Here is a 20785-nt window from a genome sequence, read left to right as displayed (position 1 = left end):
AATTCAATTGATTGGACATGATTTGGAAAGGCACACACCTGTCTATATAAGATCCCACAGTTGACAGGGCATGTCAAGAGTAAAAACCAAGCCATGAGGTCGAAGGAATTGTCCGTAGAGCTCCGAGATTTGGTCGAGGCACAGATCTGGGGAAGGGTACCAAAAAATGTCTGCAGCATCGAAGGGCCCCAAGAACACAGTGGCCTCCATCATTCTTAAATGGAAGAAGTTTGGAACCACCAAGACTCTTCCTAGAGCTGGCCGCCCGGCCAAACTGAGCAATAGGGCGAGAAGGGCCTTGGTCAGGGAGGTGACCAAGAACCCGATGGTCACTCTGACAGAGCTCCAGAGTTCCTCTGTGGAGATGGGAGAACCTTCCAGAAGGACAAACATCTCTGCAGCACACCACCAAATCAGGCCTTTATGGTAGAATGGCCAGACGGAAGCCACTCCTCAGTAAAAGGCACATGACATCTCGCTTGGAGTTTGCCAAAAGGCACCTAAAGGACTCAGACCATGAGAAACAAATCTTGGTTTCATCAGACCAGAGAATCTTAACTCTTTGGCCTCAATGCCAAGCGTCACGTCTGGAGTTAACCTGGAACCATCCCTACGGTGAGGCACGGTGGTGGCAGCATCATGCTGTGGGGATGTTTTTCAGAGGCAGGGACTGGAAGACTAGTCAGGATCGAGGGAAAGATGAACGGAGCAAAGTACAGAGAGATCCTTGATGAAAACCTGCTCCAGAGCGCTCAGGACCTCAGACTGGGGCGAAGGTTCACCTTCCAACAGGACAACGACCCTAAAAACACAGCCAAGACAACGCAGGAGTGGCTTCGGGACAAGTCTCTGAATGTCCTTGAGTGGCCCAGCCAGAGCCTGGACTTGAACCCGATCGAACATCTCTGGAGAGACCTGAAAATAGCTGTCCAGCGACGCTTCCCATCCAACCTGACAGAGCTTGAGAGGATCTGCAGAGAAGAAATGGGAGTAACTCCCCAAATACAGGTGTGCCAAGCTTGTAGCGTCATACCCAAGAAGACTTCAGGCTGTAATGTCTGCCAAAGGTACTTCAACAAAGTACTGAGTAAAGGGTCTGAATACTTATGTAAATGTGATATTTCCGTTTTTTATGTTTAATATATTTGCAGAAATGTCTAAAAACCTGTTTTTGCTTTGTCATTATGGGGTATTGTGTGTAGATTGATGAGTGAAAAAAACAATTTAATCAATTTTAGAATAAGGCTGTAACGTAACAAAATCAGGAAAAAGTCAAGGGGTCTGAATTTTTTCGAGTGTGTGTGTATGTATGTACAGTACCAGTCAAAAGTTTGGACACACCTACTCATTCATGGGTTTCTCTTTATTTTTACTATTTTCTACATTGTAGAATAATAGTGAAGACATCAAAACTATGAAATAACACATATGGAATCATGTAGTTACCAAAAAAGTGTTAAACAAATCAAAATATATTTTATATTTGAGATTCTCCAAAGTAGCCACCCTTTGCCTTGATGACAGCTTTGCACACTCTTGGCATTCTCTCAACCAGCTTCACCTGGAATGCTTTTCCAACAATTTGAAGGAGTTCCCACATATGCTGAGCACTTGCTGCTTTTCCTTCACTCTGCGGTCCAACTCATCCCAAACCATCTCAATTGGGTTGAGGTTGGGTGATTGTGGAGGCCAGGTCATCTGATGCAGCACTCCACCACTCTCCTTCTTGGTCAAATAGCCCTTACCCAGCCTGGAGGTGTGTTGGGTCATTGTCCTGTTGAAATGATAGTCCCACTAATGATAGTCCCACTAAGACCAAACCAGATGGGATGGCGTATCGCTGCAGAATACTGTGGTAGCCATGCTGGTTAAGTGTGCCTTGAATTCTAAATAAGTCACAGACAGTGTCACCAGCAAAGCACCCCCACATCATCACACCTCCTCCTCCATGCTTCATGGTGGTTGGAACCAAATATCAAAAATTTGGACTCATCAGACCAAAGGACATATTTCCACCGGTCTAATGTCAATTGCTCGTGTTTCTTGGCCCAAGCAAGTCTCTTCTTCTTATTGGTGTCCTTTAGTAGTGGTTTCTTTGCAGCAATTCGACCATGAAGGCCTGATTCACACAGTCTCCTCTGAACAGTTGATGTTGAGATGTGTGTTACTTGGGTTAGGGTTAGGGTTAGCTAACTCTGTGGTTAGGGTTAGGGTCAGGGTTAGCTAACTCTGTGGTTAGGGTTAGGGTCAGGGTTAGCTAACTCTGTGGTTAGGGTTAGGGTTAGCTAACTCTGTGGTTAGGGTTAGGGTTAGGGTTAGCTAACTCTGTGGTTAGGGTTAGGGTTAGCTAACTCTGTGGTTAGGGTTAGGGTCAGGGTTAGCTAACTCTGTGGTTAGGGTTAGCTAACTCTGTGGTTAGGGTTAGCTAACTCTGTGTTTAGGGTTAGCTAACTCTGTGGTTAGGGTTAGCTAACTCTGTGGTTAGGGTTAGCTAACTCTGTGAAGCATTTATTTGGGCTGCAATCTGATATAACTACTTCTGAAACAGGATTTGTTAGTGTCTGTAAACGTATAAGCTGTATGTGAGTGACAGAGGACAATGACACGCCATGTGTTGTTGATGTCACGGGTGAGTGACAGAGGGTCGGTGTGCCAAGATAGATTGGGGGCCACTGGCGTTAATCTTAGGAGGGGTACGTGAGGAATGGCCTGGCTAGGGTGCATATGGGGATCCTATTGTAGGAGATGAGTGACACTCAATGGCTGGCAACTGTTGGATGGAAGTAGCTCGGAAGGCATTATATAAACAGAGATTTTCTATGGAAGTCATTCAGATGACAAGGGGCTACGCCCATACCGCTGGTCATTGAATCCAGTACTGTAACCATTAAATAACAATGAATCAACTCTCCATCTAAGTGGTCGAATACTCTCTTACATCCTGAAGTACGAGATACCAGAGAAACTCGTCATAACACAATCTGAGGTGCAGTTAACTCTAATGAACTTATCCTCTGCAGCAGAGGTAACTCTGGGTCTTCCTTTCCTGTGGCGGTCCTCATGAGAGACAGTTTCATCATAACGCTTGATGGTTTTTGCGACTGCACTTGAAGAAACTTTCAAAGTCCTTTACATTTTCCGGATTGACTGACCTTCATGTCTTAAAGTAATGATGGACTGTCGTTTCTCTTTGCTTATTTGAGCTGTTCTTGCCATAATAGGGACTTGGTCTTTTACCAAATAGGGCTATCTTCTGTATACCCCCCCACCTTGTCACAACACAACTGATTGTCTCAAATGCATTAAGAAGGAAAGAAATTCCACAAATTAACTTTTAACCAGGCCTCATGAAGCTGGTTGAGATAATGCCAAAAGTGTGCAAAGCTGTCATCAAGGCAAAGGGTGGCTATTTGAAGAATCTCAAATATAAAATATATTTTGATTTGTTTAACATTTATTTGGTTACTACATGGTTCCATATGTGTTATTTCATAGTTGTGATGTCTTCAATATTATTCTACAATGTAGAAAATAGTACAAATAAACAAAAACCCTTGAATGAGTAGGTGTTACCAGGATGCATACTCAGATGCACTTTATGCAGGTCAACATTCACAAGGCCGCAGGGCCAGACGGATTACCAGGACGTGTACTCCGAGCATGTGCTGACCAACTGGCAAGTGTCTTCACTGACATTTTCAACCTCTCCCTGTCTGAGTCTGTAATACCAACATGTTTCACCATAGTCCCTGTGCCCAAGAACACTAAGATAACCTGCCTAAATGACTACCGACCCGTAGCACTGACGTCTGTAGCCATGAAGTGCTTTGAAAGACTGGTCATGGCTCACATCAACAGCATAATCCCAGAAACCCTAGACCCACTCCAATTTGCATACCGCCCCAACAGATCCACAGATTATGCAATCTCTATCGCACTCCACACTGCCCTTTCCCACCTGGACAAGAGGAACACCTACGTGAGAATGCTATTCATTGACTACAGCTCAGCATTCAACACCATAGTGCCCTCTAAGCTCATCACTAAGCTAAGGATCCTGGGACTAAACACCTCCCTCTGCAACTGGATCCTGGACTTCCTGACGGGCCGCCCCCAGGTGGTAAGGGTAGGTAACAACACATCTGCCACACTGATCCTCAACACGGGGGCCCCTCAGGGGTGCGTGCTCAGTCCCCTCCTGTACTCTCTGTTCACCCATGACTGCATGGCCAGGCACGACTCCAACACCATCATTAAGTTTGCAGATGACAACAGTGATAGGCCTGATCACCGACAACGATGAGACAGCCTATAGGGAGGAGGTCAGAGACCTGGTGGTGTGGTGCCAGGATAACAACCTCTCCCTCAACGTGATCAAGACAAAGGAGATGATTGTGGACTACAGGAAAAAGAAGAGGACCGAGCACGCCCCCATTCTCATCGACGGGGCTGTAGTGGAACAGGTTGAGAGCTTCAAGTTCCTTGGTGTCCACATCACCAACGAACTATCATGGTCCAAACAGTCGTGAAGAGGGCACGACAAAGCCTATTCCCCCTCAGGAGACTGAAAAGATTTGGCATGGGTCCTCAGATCCTCAAAAGGTACTACAGCTGCACCATCGAGAGCATCCTGACTGGTTGCATCACTGCCTGGTATGGCAACTGCTCAGCCTCCGACCGCAAGGCACTACAGAGGGTAGTGCGTACGGCCCAGTACATCACTGGGGCCAAGCTTCCTGCCATCCAGGACCTCTATACCAGGCGGTGTCAGAGGAAGGCCCTAAAAATTGTCAAAGACTCCAGCCACCCTAGTCATAGACTGTTGTCTCTGCTACCGCACGGCAAGCGGTACCGGAGCGCCAAGTCTAGGTCCAAAAGGCTTCTAAACAGCTTCTACCCCCAAGCCACAAGACACCTGAACATCTAATCAAATGGCTACCCAGACTATTTGCACCAATTTTTGGGATGTCACCTTTCACCGCAGATGTGGAAGTGCAACGTCGGCCGACGCGGCAGATATCTCTAGCTTAAACTGACAGATTTTAATGTTTTTTTATTATTATGTTACTTAAATTGACACACTGGTGTGTTAATCGACTCTAGGGGGTTAAACTTCCTATTTGACTAGTCTCTGGCAAAAGTTTGTTTTCTGTAGCTCAGTTGGTAGAGCATGGCGCTTGCAACGCCAGGGTTGTGGGTTCGATTCCCACGGGGGGCCAGAATGAAAATGTATGCACTCACTAACTAAGTTGCTCTGGATAAGAGTGTCTGCTAAATGACTAAAATGTAAATGTTTTCTCTCATTATTACTATACTATGGTTTTATTTTGGCTATTCACAAACCACTTTCTGAGACGGAACTCAGTTAGGCCTATAGACTCATTCGATGGTTGATCATGAAAGAGTAGGCTATGCCAAGTCTAAAAAATCACATTCAAATCAAATGGGAAAAGATGTTAAAACAATAAGCCAGACAGAGTGTCCTCTGTGGGTTCATCCCACATTGGAGAGGGCAGAGGGAGACAAAAACCACGTTAGGACCTAGCTGACATTTTGCTCTGCTTTGGTGCTCTCCGCTCTTTTACAAGCACATTGTACTCTTGCATTATGTTCATGATCTACCTGCCACATATGTATAGAACATTGAGGCTAAGGCCAATAGGGAAAAGGCCCTGGCTCACTGCAGGGCCACTGGTCTAAGGCACTGCATCGCAGTGCTAGCTGTGCCACTAGAGATCCTGGTTCGAATCCAGGCTCTGTCGTAGCCGGCCGCGACCGGGAGACCCATGGGGCGGCGCACAATTGGCCAAGCGTCGTCCAGGGTAGGGGAGGGAATGGCCGGCAGGGATGTAGCTCAGTTGGTAGAGCATGGCGTTTGCAACGCCAGGGTTGTGGGTTCGATTCCGACGGGGGGCCAGTATGATAAAAAAAAAATTTGTATAATGTATGCACTCACTAACTGTAAGTCGCTCTGGATAAGAGCGTCTGCTAAATGACTAAAATCTCAATCTCACTGCGCTGTCAGACTCAAATATGCCAAACATTGTTTGTGACATTATGTTATCGTCACCATCGACGATGGCTGTCAAACATCGTCGATAGACGATGCAATCGTAAAATCGCCCAACCCTAATGACTTGACGATATTGTGATGTCAAAACTATTCTATTGGCAGTCACCTTTTTAACTCCACGACCTCCTTTCAATGGGATGTCCTTACCCCTTCTAGAGAGAGGAGAGAGAGAGAGAGAGAGAGAGAGAGACAGAGAGAGAGAGAGAGACAGAGAGAGACAGAGAGAGACAGAGAGAGACAGAGAGAGAGACAGAGAGAGACCGAGAGAGAGACAGAGAGAGAGAGACAGAGACAGACAGAGATAGAGAGAGAGAGAGAGAGAGAGAGAGGGAGAGAGAGATAGAGAGAGGGAGAGAGAGAGAGCAGTAAAAAGTCATATTATAGCCAAACAACTATATAGACACAGTTTAATTTAAAGAGCAGCCAGAGTCTTACCCTCTCCCTGCTCCGACTGACACCACCTGCATGTTGAACCCCCCTCTGCCACGCAGTGGTTTGTTCCCAGCCCACTGGCCCACCACCATGCCGGCTATCTCCAGCTTCCCTCCCTGGGGGGGGATCGACTGCAGACCTGGGCAGACAGACAGGATGACAATGTGTTTCATAACTGTTGAAAATGGTACAGTTGGAACACCTACCGGCACACTGATAATCTGGTACACAATGATCTTACTACCGTCTCAGATTCATCAGGGTGATTCTAATCTGTCAAACAAACCCCAAGGCTTGTGTGTATATATACACAGCTCTGGAAAAAATTAAGAGACCACTGCAAATGTTTCTTCAATCAACATCTCTACATGTATGACAGCCATTCCATTCCAGTGTCTGTTGAATTCCAACACAGGCACACCTCATTCTACTGAATTAGGTACTGATTAGATGATCACATGAACCAAATCTTATTTAACGAGGAAAAGTATAAAAACCACTGCTGTGGTCATCACTATCCTCTTGCAATAGGACCAGCTGGATGGCAAAAACAGTGCTAATAGTACCTCAAAAGTAATAATCAAAAAATAACTATTGACCATGCCAAAAGAGTTGAAAAGGAAAGTTGAGTGAGAAAAAGGGTTCAATTCTGGCTTTACTGGCAGAGGGATAACAGGGAAACAGTGAGCGTCAGGTTGCTTCCATCCTCAAATTTCAAAGACGGCGGTTCTTTAGAACAAGGTCAAGCAGCAGACATTGGGGACAACAAAGCTACAGACCGGCAGAGGGCGAAAACGACTCTCTACTGACCGGGATGACCGCCAACTCATTCGAATGTCACTCAACAACCGTAGGATGACATCAAGTGACCTACAAAAAGAATGGCAAACGGCAGCTGGTGTGAAGTTCACGGCGAGGATGGTTCGAAACAGGCTCCTAGGGACAGGGCTGAAGTCGTGCAAAGCTAGATAAAAGCCCTTCATCAATGGGAAGCAAAGAAGAGCCAGGCTGAGGTTTTCAAAATACCATAAGGATTGGACCGTAGAGGACTGGAGTAAGGTCATCTTCTCTGATGAGTCCAATTTTCAGCTTTGCCCAACACCTGGTCGTCTAATGGTTAGACGGAGACCTGGAGAGGCCTACAAGCCAGTGTCTCGCACCCACTGTGAAATTTGGTGGAGGTTCGGTGATGATCTGGGGGTGCTTCAGCAAGGCTGGAATCGGGCAGATTTGTCTTTGTGAAGGACACATGAATCAAGCCACGTACAAGGTTGTCCTGGAAGAAAACTTGCTTCCTTTTGCTCTGACATTGTCCCCCAACTCTGAGGATTGGTTTTTCCAGCAGGACAATGCGCCATGCCACACAGCCAGGTCAATCAAGGTGTGGATGGAGGACCACCAGATCAAGACCCTGTCATGGCCAGCCCAATCTCCAGACCTGAACCCCATTGAAAACTTCTGGAATGTGATCAAGAGGAAGATGGATGGTCACAAGCCATCAAACAAAGCCGAGCTGCTTCAATTTTTGCGCCAGGAGTGGCATAAAGTCACCCAACATCAATGTGAAAGACTGGTGGAGAGCATGCCAAGACGCATGAAAGCTGTGATTGAAAATCAGGGTTATTCCAACAAATATTGATTTCTGAACTCTTCCTAAGTTAAACATTACTATTGTGTTGTTTAAAAATGAACATGAACTTATTTTCTTCGCATTATTCGAGGTCTGACAACACTGCATCTTTGTTATTTTGACCAGTTGTCATTTTCTGCAAATAAAATGCTCTAAATGACAAAAAAAAATTTGGGAAGTTGGGAGAAATGTTGTCAGTAGTTTATAGAATAAAACAAAAATGTTAATTTCACCCAAACACATACCTATAAATAGTAAAACCAGAGAAACTGATAATTTTGCAGTGGTCTCTTAATTTCTTCCAGAGGTGTATATATACACACACACCAGTCAAAAGTTTGGACACACCTACTCATTCAAGGGTTTTTCTTTATTTTTAAAACTATTTTCTACATTGTAGAATAATAGTGAAGATATCAAAACTATGAAATAACACATATGGAATCATGTAGTAACCAAAAAAGTGTTAAACAAATTAAAATATATTTTATATTTGAGATTCTTCAATTAGCCACCCTTTGCCATGATGACAGCTTTGCACACTCTTGGCATTCTCTCAACCAGCTTCACCTGGAATGCTTTTCCAACAGTCTTTAAGGAGATCCCACATATTCTGAGCACTTGTTGGCTGCTTTTCCTTCACTCTGCCGTCCGACTCATCCCAAACCATCTCAATTGGGTTGAGGTCGGGGGATTTGTATTTGTATTTATTATGGATCCCCATTAGGACTTTTCCTGGGGTCCTGCAAAATTAAGGCAGTTATACATTTTAAAAACAATACATTCATAACAGATTTCACAACATATTAAGTGTGTGCCCTCAGGCCTCTACTCTACTACCACATATCTACAACACAGAATCCATGTGTACGTATGTATAGTGCGTATGTCATCGTGTGTTTGTATGCATGTGTCTATGTTTGTGTTGCTTCACAGTCCCCACTGTTCCATAAGGTGTATTTTTTTCCATAAGATGTATGTAGTCAAATAAAATAAAATTGTATTTGCCACATGCGCCGAATACAACAGGTGTAGACATTACAGTGAAATGCTTACTTACAGCCCTTAACCAACAGTGCATTTTTTGAATAAAAAAGTAAAATAAAACAACAAAAAAGTGTTGTGAAAAAAAAGAGCAGAAGTAAAATAAAATAACAGTAGGGAGGATATATATACAGGGGGGTACCGGTGCAGAGTCAATGTGCGGGGCCACCGGCTAGTTGAGGTAATATGTACATGTGGGTAGAGGTAAAGTGACTATGCATAAATAATTACAGAGTAGCAGCAGCGTAAAAAGGATGAGGTGGGGGGGCAGTGCAAATAGTCCGGGTAGCCATGATTAGCTGTTCAGGAGTCTTATGGCTTGGGGGTAGAAGCTGTTGAGAAGTCTTTTGGACCTAGACTTGGCACTCCGGTACCGCTTGCCGTGCGGTAGCAGAGAGAACAGTCTTTGACTAGGGTGGCTGGAGTCTTTGACAATTTTGAGGGCCTTCCTCAAAAGACTGTTGTGAGCAACCAGTCAGGATGCTCACGATGGTGCAGCTGTAGAATTTGAGGATCTGAGGACCCATGCCAAATCTTTTCAGTCTCCTGAGGGGGAATAGGCTTTGTCGTGCCCTCTTCACAACTGTCTTGGTGTGTTTGGACCATGATAGTTCGTTGGTGATGTGGACACCAAGGAACTTGAAGCTCTCAACCTGTTCCACTACAGCCCCGTCGATGAGAATGGGGGCGTGCTCAGTCCTCTTTTTTTCCCTGTAGTCCACAATCATCTCCTTTGTCTTGGTCACGTTGAGGGAGAGGTTGTTATCCTGGCACCACACGGCCATGTCTCTGACCTCCTCCCTATAGGCTGTCTCATCGTTGTCGGTGATCAGGCCTACCACTGTTGTGTCATCTGCAAACTTAATGGTGTTGGAGTCGTGCCTGGCCGTGGAGTCATGGGTGAACAGGGAGTACAGGAGGGGACTGAGCACGCACCCCTGACGGGCCCCCGTGTTGAGGATCAGTGTGGCAGATGTGTTGTTACCTACCCTTTACCACCTGGGGGCGGCCCGTCAGGAAGTCCAGGATCCAGTTGCAGAGAGAGGTGTTTAGTCCCAGGATCCTTAGCTTAGTGATGAGCTTTGAGGGCACTATGGTGTTGAATGCTGAGCTGTAGTCAATGAATAGCATTCTCACGTAGGTGTTCCTCTTGTCCAGGTGGGAAAGGGCAGTGTGGAGTGCAATAGAGATTGCATCATCTGTGGATCTGTTGGGGCGGGTCTAGGGTTTCTGGGATAATGGTGTTGATGTGAGCCATGACCAGCCTTTCAAAGCACTTCATGGCTACAGACGTCAGTGCTACGGGTCGGTAGTCATTTAGGCAGGTTCTTAGTGTCCTTGGGCACAGGGACTATGGTGGTCTGCTTGAAACATGTTGGTATTACAGATTCAGTCAGGGACATGTTGAAAATGTCAGTGAAGACACTTGCCAGTTGGTCAGCACATGCTCGGAGTACACGTCCTGGTAATCCGTCTGGCCCTGCGGCCTTGTGAATGTTGACCTGCATAAAAGTCTTACTCACATTGGCTACGGAGAGCGTGATCACATAGTCATCCAGAACAGCTGGTGCTCTCATGCATGCTTCAGTGTTGCTTGCCTCGAAGTGAGCATAGAAGTGGTTTAGCTCGTCTGGAAGTCTTGTGTCACTGGGCAGCTCGCGGCTGTGCTTCCCTTTGTAGTCTGTAATAGTTTTCAAGTCCTGCCACATCCGACGAGCATCAGAGACGGTGTAGTACGATTCAATCTTAGTCCTGTATTGACTCTTTGCCTGTTTGATGGTTCGTCGGAGGGCATAGCGGGATTTCTTATAAGCGTCCGGGTTAGAGTCCCGTTCCCTGAAAGCGGCAGCTCTACCCTTTAGCTCAGTGCAGATGTTTCCTGTAATCCATGGCTTCTGGTTGGGGTATGTATGTACGGTCACTGTGGGGACGACATCATCGATGCACTTATTGATGAAGCCAGTGACTGATGTGGTGTACTCCTCAATGCTATCTGAAGAATCCCGGAACATATTCCAGTCTGTGCTAGCAAAACAGTCCTGTAGCTTAGTATCTGCATCATCTGATCACTTTTTTATTAACCAAGTCACTGGTACTTCCTGCTTTAGTTTTTGCTTATAAGCAGGAATCAGGAGGATAGAGTTATGGTCAGATTTGCCAAATGGAGGGTGAGGGAGAGCTTTGTATGCGTCTCTGTGTGTGGAGTAAAGGTGGTCTAGAGTTTTTTCCCCTCTGGTTGCACATTTAACATGCTGGTAGATATTAGGTAGAACGGATTTAAGTTTCCCTGCATTAAAGTCCCCGGCCACTGGATGAGCGTTTTCCTGTTCACTTATGGCCCTATACTCCGGTGCCATTCTAATTGTCATGGCTCTATGTAGTACTGTGCGCCTCCCATAGTCTGTTCTGGACTTGGGGACTGTGAAGAGACCTCTGGTGGCATGTCTTGTGGGGTATGCATGGGTGTCGTGCTGCCCTGTTCTGAGCCAACTGCAATTTTCCCAAGTCCCTCTTTGTGGCACCTGACCACACTACTGAACAGTAGTCTAGGTGTGACAAAACTAGGGCCTGTAGGACCTGCCTTGTTGATAGTGTTGTTAAGAAGGTAGAGCATCACTTTATTATGGACAGACTTCTCCCCATCTTAGCTACTATTGTATCAATATGCTTTGACCATGAGTCTACAATCCAGGGTTACTACAAGCAGTTTAGTCTCCTCAACTTGCTCAATTTCCACATTATTCATTACGAGATGTAGTTGAGGATTAGGTTTTAGTGAATGATTTGACCCAAATACAATGCTTTTAATTTTGGAAATATTCAGGACAAACTTATTCCTTGCCGCCCATTCTGAAACTAACTGCAACTCTTTGTTAAGTGTTGCAGTTATTTCAGTTGCTGTAGTAGCTGACGTGTATAGTGTTGAGTCATCCGCATACATAGACACACTGGCTTTACTCAAATCCAGTGGCATGTCATTAGTAAAAATGGAAAAAAGCAAGGGGCCTAGACAGCTGCCCTGGGGAATTCCTGATTCTACCTGGATTATGTTGGAGAGGCTTCCATTAAAGAACACCCTCTGTGTTCTGTTAGACAAGGAACTCTTTATCAACATTATAGCAGGGGATTGTGGAGGCCAGGTCATCTGATGCAGTACTCCATTGCCCTGCTTCTTGGTCAAATAGCCCTTACACAGCCTGGAGGTGTGTTGGGTCATTGTCCTGTTGAAAAACAAATGATACTCCCACTAAGCCCAAACCATATTGGATGGCGTATCGCTGCAGAATGCTGTGGTAGCCATGCTGGTTAAGTGTGCCTTGAATTCTAAATAAATCACAGACAGTGTCAACAGCAAAGCACCCCCACACCATAACACCTCCTCCTCCATGCTTTACGGTGGGAACTACACATGGGGAGATCATCCGTTCACCCACACTGCGTCTCACAAAGACATCGGTTGGAACAAAAAATCTCAAATTTGGACTCCAGACCAAAGGACAAATTTCCACCGGTCTAATGTCAATTGCTCGTGTTTCTTGGCCCAAGCAAGTCTCTTCTTATTATTGGTGTCCTTTAGTAGTGGTTTCTTTGCAGCAATTCGACCATGAAGGCCTGATTCACACAGTCTCCTCTGAACAGTTGATGTTGAGATGCGTCTGCTACTTGAACTCTGTGAAGCATTTATTTGAGCTGCTCTTTCTGAGGCTGGTAAATCTAATGAACTTTTCCTCTGCAGCAGAGGTAACTCTGGGTCTTCCATTCCTGTGGCGGTCCTCATGAGAGCCAGTTTCATCATAACGCTTGATGGTTTTTGCGACTGCACTTGAAGAAACGTTCAAAGTTCTTGAAATTGTCTGTATTGACTGACCTTCATGTCTTAAAGTAATGATGGACTGTCTTTTCTCTTTGCTTATTTGAGCTGTTCTTGCCATAATATGGACTTGGTCTTTTACCAAATAGGGCTATCTTCTGTATACCCCCATACCTTGTCACAACACAACTGATTGGCTCAAACGCATTAAGAAGGAAAGAAAGTCCGCAAATTAACTTTTAAGAAGGCACACCTGTTAATTGAAATTCATTCCAGGTGACTACCTCATGAAGCTGGTTGAGAGAATGCCAAGAGAGTGCAAAGCTGTCATCAAGGCAAAGGGTGGCTATTTGAAGAATCTCAAATATAAAATATATTTTGATTTGTTTATCACTTTTTTGGTTACTACATGATTCCATCTGTATTATTTCATAGTTTTGATGTCTTCACTATTATTCTACAATGTAAAAATTTTTAAAAATAAAGAAAAACCCTTGAATGAGTAGGTGTTTCCAAACTTTTGACAGGTAGTGTATATATGTGAACGTGTGTGTGTGTGTTTGTGTTGCTTACCTGGGAAGGCTCTGGGTCTGTGCTGGCCTGGGTGGTGGTGGTGGGGGGGCATGTTTCCCATTGGTCGGGGGGGGTAGAGGGGGGGTAGGGGGTAGAAGGGGGGAGGAGGGAGGAAGGAAAGAGGGGGAGGTGGTGGAGGAGGGGGAGGAGGACGAGTGAAGTTGATGCCTTCGAGGATGGCCTGACGCATCTTCTCCACACGAGACACCAGCTCCTCCTGAAGGAGTGGACAAGCAGAAGAACCAGAGAGATTTTCATGTTGAGACACCCAGGATAGAGAGTAGAGAGAGAGAGATCCACACGTTGCGACACCCAGGATAGAGAGTAGAGAGAGAGAGTTAACTTACTAACTGTAAGTGGCTCTGGATAAGAGCGTCTGCTAAATGACTAAAATGTAAATAATAATTTGTTTTATATGATTGTTGTAGCTATTCATTACTCAAACTAAAGTTGTTTGTTAGACCCCCCCATTATACAACGGGTGGGCCTAGACCCTACGCTGCTCATTATACAATGGGTGGGTCTAATCCTGGATGCTGATTGGTTAAAACTGCGTTCCAGCCAGTGTCTATTCCACAAGTTACCGCCGGCTAAATCTATGACGTCAGCCCAGCCAGGCAATGTCTCTCCGACATTTGCAACATTGTTTCAATATTGAAATTCGATCTCCACTGTTCCATAGTTCTCGGGTCCGTGCTATCCGGGATCCTTTGGACATCCCTACCCCACTGAAGTTGACATTTAAAATGGTTAAGGTAAGGGTTAAGGTTAGGGCAGGGGTTAAGGTTAGGGTAAGGACGTCCCAAGGATCCCGGATAGCACTGACCATAGTTAAGTATTAAGCGAGCCAGTCGAAATCATGAATCAGCATGAGAATAATTTTTATGGATACAGTGCATTCGGAAAGCATTCAGACCCCTTCACTTTTTCCACTTTGTTACGTTACAGCCTTATTCTACAATGGATTTAACCTCTTCATCACGAGGTTCCCCATATCCGGGGTACTCCTCCCGCAATCTCAAACAATGGCATAGTACGGTTTTTAAACATGTGTGAATACCTGAATGTTATCCACTACTGGAACGAGAAGCGTCTCAACTGGGAATCTAGCTAAACTGTTGTTGCCCAAATTAAATAATATTCCGACTCCAAGCAAATATATAAGCATATAGCAAAACCAGTACTGTATTTTGAAACCGTGCATGCCCGTATATTCGTAGACAAATAACGTATTTTTCTCAACCTATCTACACAAACGATACACCATTCAAAAGCTGCTACAGATTCCAACAGTCATGTTCCTTTATGACCAACCCTCACTAAACTATTAATCAAAGAACATCAATAACAAACTTCCATTTGTTTTATCACAACAAACTGCGTCTTACCTTTGTTGTTTCTGTTACCAAAAGTAGTGTCTGATCGAATAAAACCACTTGAAAAGATACTCGTGTCTCTCTCTCATTCCGAGTCGATTTCAATGAATTTCCATCGTTTTACATGGCCAACAATGTGTTTGAAGATGAAGTCAGTAGTTTGGTTCAATCACAACAGGCACTGTTTTATCGCCATCTTCTGGATATATGATGCAATCCCGGTGGTTTGTCATTGTTCTCATTTAATTCTACTGATCCAGAGCTTTCGATAGAGGGGTCACATGTCAAAATCGACCAACCGGTTGTTGAAATATCCAGGTGCGCACCTCATTGTCTCATATTAGTTGACTTGCTGCATTACGCACGGTTACGCAGAGCGCACCACAACACTAGAATTTCGGAGGTAAAACACAACGTTTTTTCAAATATGGCAGGCTCTAGTAACAAATATACTGTTACAGAGGCGTTATTCATTGTAACAGATGAAAGTTGGACTCCATGTATCCCCATTGACTCTGAATCAGACGACGACCTGCTTAGACCGGACGAACCAGACCCTAACGACGAGAACGAAGGTTATCGTGTCCAGGGCCCTACTCAAGCATCAGAAGAGGATGTAATCCCATTGTTATTTATTACTTCTAATGCTACTATTGATAATTTATTGTATGAGTACAAAACATACATTCTAAAATATCTATTTGAGTAACTGAAGCTCAATGTAAGTTAGCGCTAGCTTAGCTAGCTTAGCTTAGAGGCCCACGCGCAAGTTGACTTACAATAGAATGTGTATTATTTCTTGTCACTGAATTATCACTTTAGTCAACATTCTCATAGTTCTAACTATTTATTTTATATATCTGACTGTTTTGAGTCAGATTTGTCAATGAATGGATACAAGTGTGTTTTAGTCATGGTTTTCTTTTCTCTTTTGTCTTGTTTGTACAGTGAAGATTATAGGGGTGATGAGCCACAGCCAGAGCCTCCTCTTCCTCAGTCACAGCTTCCCCTTCCTCAGGCAGAGCTTCCCCTTCCTCAGCCTGGCCGCTTGTCTAGACAACGCCCTTCTGCTCCCCTCCCTCGGCCACGGTCTTCATCGGACACTGAGTCCCCTGTAAAGAGCCCTCAACCCAAAAGGAAAGGAAAAGCTTTCTCCAAGTCAGCGTGGTGGAGGTAGGCCTGCCACTCCAAGAGTCGGGGAGGAAGAAGAGGAAGGTAGGTGGCATAATAGAGAAGAGAAAAAAGGGGCTACATTTTGTGTGACAACCCACCCAAGGACACCATATCACTGTTTATAGTTTTGGGATGTGTGTAATTTTTGTTTTTAAATGTGTTGTTTATAGTTTCTAATAAATCTGCTCAGTTTGGAGTCAAACTTTCCCATTGTTGGTTTATTTGAATGGGAACACGTATAGAGGTCTGGGAGAACATGGGAAACAACATCAAAACAGTTGTATTTTGATGGAATGTACACATATGTTAGTGAAATTAAATGCCTTTTGCTGTCTAGTACCTGATAAAAGTCAAATGGCACTGATGGTGCCCAAATCTACCCAAATGTCTCCATCCATCCGCCTAGTGATGAAGAGGTTAATAAAATAATGTCCTCGATCTACACACAATACCCCATAATGACAAAGCGAAAACAGTACATTTATTAAAAATAAAAACAAAAATACCTTATTTACATAAGTATTCAGACCCTTTGCTATGAGAATTGAAATTGAGCTCAGGTGCATCCTGTTTCCATTGATCATCCTTGATATGTTTCTACAACTTGGAGTCCACCTGTGGTCAATGTAATTGATTGGACATGATTGGAAAGGCACACACCTGTCTATATAAGGTCCCACAGTTGACAGTGCATGTCAAGAGTAAAAACTAAGCCAGTAGGTTGAAGGAATTGTCCGTAGAGCTCCGAGACTGGATTGTGTCGAGGCACAGATCTGGGGAAGGGTGCCAAAACATTTCTGCAGCATTGAAGGTTCCCAAGAACACAGTGACCTCCATCATTCTTAAATGGAAGAACTTTGGAATCACCAAGACTCTTCCTAGAGCTGGCCGCCCGGCCAAACTGAGCAATCGGGGGAGAAGGGCCTTGGTCAGGGAGGTGACCAAGAACCCGATGGTCACTCTGACAGAGCTCCAGAGTTCCTCTGAGGAGATGGGAGAAACTTCCAGAAGGACAACAATCTCTGCAGCAACTCCACCAATTAGGCCTTTATGGTAGAGTAGCCAGACGGAAGCCACTCCTCAGTAAAAGGCACATGACATCCCGCTTGGAGTTTGCCAAAAGGTACATAAAGGACTCTCAGACAATGAGAAACAAGATTCTCTGGTCTGATGAAACCAAGATTGAACTCTTTGGCCTGAATGCCAAGCGTCACGTCTGGAGGAAACCTGGCACCATCCCTACGGTGAAGCATGGTGGTGCCAGCATCATGCTGTGGGGATGTTTTTCAGCGACAGGGACTGGGAGACTAGTCAGGATCGAGGGAAAGATGAACAGAGCAAAGTACAGAGAGACCCTTGATGAAAACCTGCTCCAGAGCACTCAGGACCTCAGACTGGGGCGAAGGTTCACCTTCCAACAGGACAATGACCCTAAACACACAGCCAAGACAACGCGGGAGTGGCTTCGGGACGAGTCTCTGAATGTCCTTGAGTGGCCCAGCCAGAGCCCGGACTTGAACCCGATCTAACATCTCTGGAGTGACCTGAAAATAGCTGTGCAGCGATGCTCCCCATCCAACCTGACAGAGCTTGAGAGGATCTGCAGAGAAGAATGGGAGAAACTCCCCAAATACAGGTGTGCCAAGCTTGTAGTGTCATATCCAAGAAGACTCGAGGCTGTAATTGCTGCCAAAGGTGCTTCAACAAAGTACTGAGTAAAGGGTCTGAATACTTATGTAAATGTGATTTCTAAAAAATCTACAAACCTGATTTAGCTTTGTCATTATGGGGTATTGTGTGTAGATTGATGAGAAAAAAAACTGCTATTTAATGCATTTTAGAATAAGGCTGTTACGTAACAAAATGTGAAAAAAGTAAAGGGGTCTGAATACTTTCCAAATGCACTGTACAAAGAAATGTCAATAGAAAAACAGGGAAAACGAAATGCAGCTAGTTTGTTTCTTTCCAGCTTTTGTCTGAAGTGATTGTGTTAGCTGTGTAGTTGGCTAGGTAGCAAGGGGAAAAGGGTCAGGTAGCAAGCGGGAAAGGGTCAGGTAGCAAGGGGGAAAGGGTCAGGTAGCAAGCGGGAAAGGGTCAGGTAGCAAGGGGGAAAGGGTCAGGTAGCAAGGGGAAAAGGGTCAGGTAGCAAGGGGGAAAGGGTCAGGTAGCAAGGGGGAAAGGGTCAGGTAGCAAGGGGGAAAGGGTCAGGTAGCAAGGGGGAAAGGGTCAGGTAGCAAGGGGGAAAGGGTCAGGTAGCAAGGGGGAAAGGGTCAGGTAGCAAGGGGGAAAGGGTCAGGTAGCAAGGGGGAAAGGGTCAGGTAGCAAGGGGGAAAGGGTCAGGTAGCAAGCGGGAAAGGGTCAGGTAGCAAGCGGGAAAGGGTCAGGTAGCAAGGGGGAAAGGGTCAGGTAGCAAGGGGGAAAGGGTCAGGTAGCAAGGGGGAAAGGGTCAGGTAGCAAGGGGGAAAGGGTCAGGTAGCAAGGGGGAAAGGGTCAGGTAGCAAGGGGGAAAGGGTCAGGTAGCAAGGGGGAAAGGGTCAGGTAGCAAGCGGGAAAGGGTCAGGTAGCAAGCGGGAAAGGGTCAGGTAGCAAGGGGGAAAGGGTCAGGTAGCAAGGGGGGAAAGGGTCAGGTAGCAAGGGGGAAAGGGTCAGGTAGCAAGGGGAAGGGTCAGGTAGCAAGGGGGAAAGGGTCAGGTAGCAAGGGGGAAAGGGTCAGGTAGCAAGGGGGAAAGGGTCAGGTAGCAAGCGGGAAAGGGTCAGGTAGCAAGGGGAAAGGGCCTGTCGCCAGTCGAACTAATGACCAGTAAACCTTGCCTGGAAACAATGCAATCGAACGAATAACTAGACGGCTTGGGTCGCAACCTCAGGACTATATCCTCATAGAAGGGATTAAATAGTATGAATAAATTAATGTTAATCATTTTAATATGTTGGTAACTGTTGAATAAAAGTGATAATGCCCGAGAAGCTGTGGTTTGGAAGATATATTGGCACGGGTGTTGTCAATATATCCTCCAAACCACGGCTTTGAGGGCATTATCACTGAAATAAAAAGACAGAGAGGCTGGGGTCCCGGCCTGTGCCATTAAACCCGAACCTTCCCAAGTTCTCTCACGTCACCCCGCTCCTCCGCACACTCCACTGGCTTCCAGTTGAAGCTCGCATCTGTTACAAGACCATGGTGCTTGCCTACGGAGCTGTGAGGGGAACGGCACCTCCGTACCTTCAGGCTCTGATCAGTCCCTACACCCAAACGAGGGCACTACGTTCATCCACCTCTGGCCTGCTAGCTCCCCTACCTCTACAGAAGCACAGTTCCCGCTCAGCCCAGTCAAAACTGTTCGCTGCTCTGGCACCCCAATGGTGGAACAAGCTCCCTCACGACGCCAGGACAGCGGAGTCACCTTCCGGAGAAACTTGAAACCCCACCTCTTTAAGGAATACCTGGGATAGTATAAAAGTAATCCTTCTACCCCCCCTCATAAAAAACTATCATAAATTGAATGCACCAATTTGTAAGTCGCTCTGGATAAGAGCGTCTGCTAAATGATGTAAATGAAATATAATTATGTCACTGCTCCGTGGGCAGAACGGCGCTAACTTTGAACGTTAAAGAAATCCCCAGAATACAAAATTAATTTGGGCCCATTTACAAATGTACAAAGCTAACAGACTGAATTTCAACATCTACCCTGTGCGAAAGTGATCTGTTCCAGTTTTCATGGTGTATTTCTGAGTCTTTCCCTTTAAAATCGCCATAGAAAATGGTTATAGCCAATGATAGCCAAGGATCTGGCGATGAAAATTACAAGGGTATCAAGTTGATTTTGATTGGTCCAAAGCGTAGAAACAGAATGTTCCTCTGTAGCTCAATTGGTAGAGCACAGCGCTTGTAACGCCAAGGGTAGTGAGTTCGATCCCCGGGACCACCCATACACAAAAATGTATGCACACATGACTGTAAGTCGCTTTGGATAAAAGCATCTGCTAAATGGCACATTACCACCGCTCAACAACGAAAATGAAAGAGATACAACCAAGAGCTGGGCGGTTTAAACTAGCAACTGTCACAACAAACTAATGTTCTTATTTAATCAACACTGTTAGGTACAAGAATATTAAGGTTATAATATTGTAGAGAATAATCAAATTAATGGGATTTATAATGACAGTTTTCTTTGCCCTAAGTTAGTAGCATCCACTTGAATTGCCCCGTTTTACCCTGCAGATAGAGCAGGTAGTGAATGCCCTATACCAGGGGTGTCAAACGTCCGGCCCCAAACACCCCTGCCCTATACGTTCCCATCTTTCTATCTGGCTCCCTAACCTCGAACTGCCGCCCCAGAGAAGGGTCACACACACACACACTTACCTGTCCTTCACACATGTCGAGCAGGGCCAGTCGGTCTCGGGCGGCGCGGGCCAGTTTGGTCTGGAATAGTTTCCCGTCGAAGAAGCCCCAGGGGCAGCAGTGTTCCCATGGTAACGGCTGACCACACACGTCGTTGACCAACAGAGCCGTGTCCACGCCCGCCATGAAGAGAGACGCCAGCTGGACCCCCCGGCTGTCTACCTTCTCCACCTACACAGAAATATACAATAAAATATATTCAACCAACAAAAATAAACAGTTCATAAGAAAATCAGTCAATAAAAATACATTCATTAGGCCCTAA

General features: G+C 45.4%; 1 protein-coding gene across 1 annotated transcript in view; it reads right to left on the bottom strand.

Annotated features, from left to right (window-relative positions):
* LOC121546642 (constitutive coactivator of PPAR-gamma-like protein 2) overlaps window positions 1-20785 on the bottom strand; it is a 105846-nt gene that overhangs the window by 39597 nt on the left and 45464 nt on the right. Inside the window, exons 6-9 of the mRNA XM_045213816.1 lie at window positions 20482-20691; window positions 13564-13780; window positions 6509-6644; window positions 6180-6225 (exon numbers count right to left, since the gene is read on the bottom strand). Coding sequence (XP_045069751.1) covers window positions 6180-6225; window positions 6509-6644; window positions 13564-13780; window positions 20482-20691 — 609 coding nt within the window. The remainder of the gene's footprint in view (window positions 1-6179; window positions 6226-6508; window positions 6645-13563; window positions 13781-20481; window positions 20692-20785) is intronic.

The sequence above is a fragment of the Coregonus clupeaformis genome, unplaced genomic scaffold (assembly GCF_020615455.1).
Source record: "Coregonus clupeaformis isolate EN_2021a unplaced genomic scaffold, ASM2061545v1 scaf0157, whole genome shotgun sequence".
Classification (NCBI taxonomy): Eukaryota; Metazoa; Chordata; class Actinopteri; order Salmoniformes; family Salmonidae; genus Coregonus; species Coregonus clupeaformis.
Note: the sequence above shows the minus strand (reverse complement) of the source record. Positions and strands in the feature narration are given on the sequence as shown.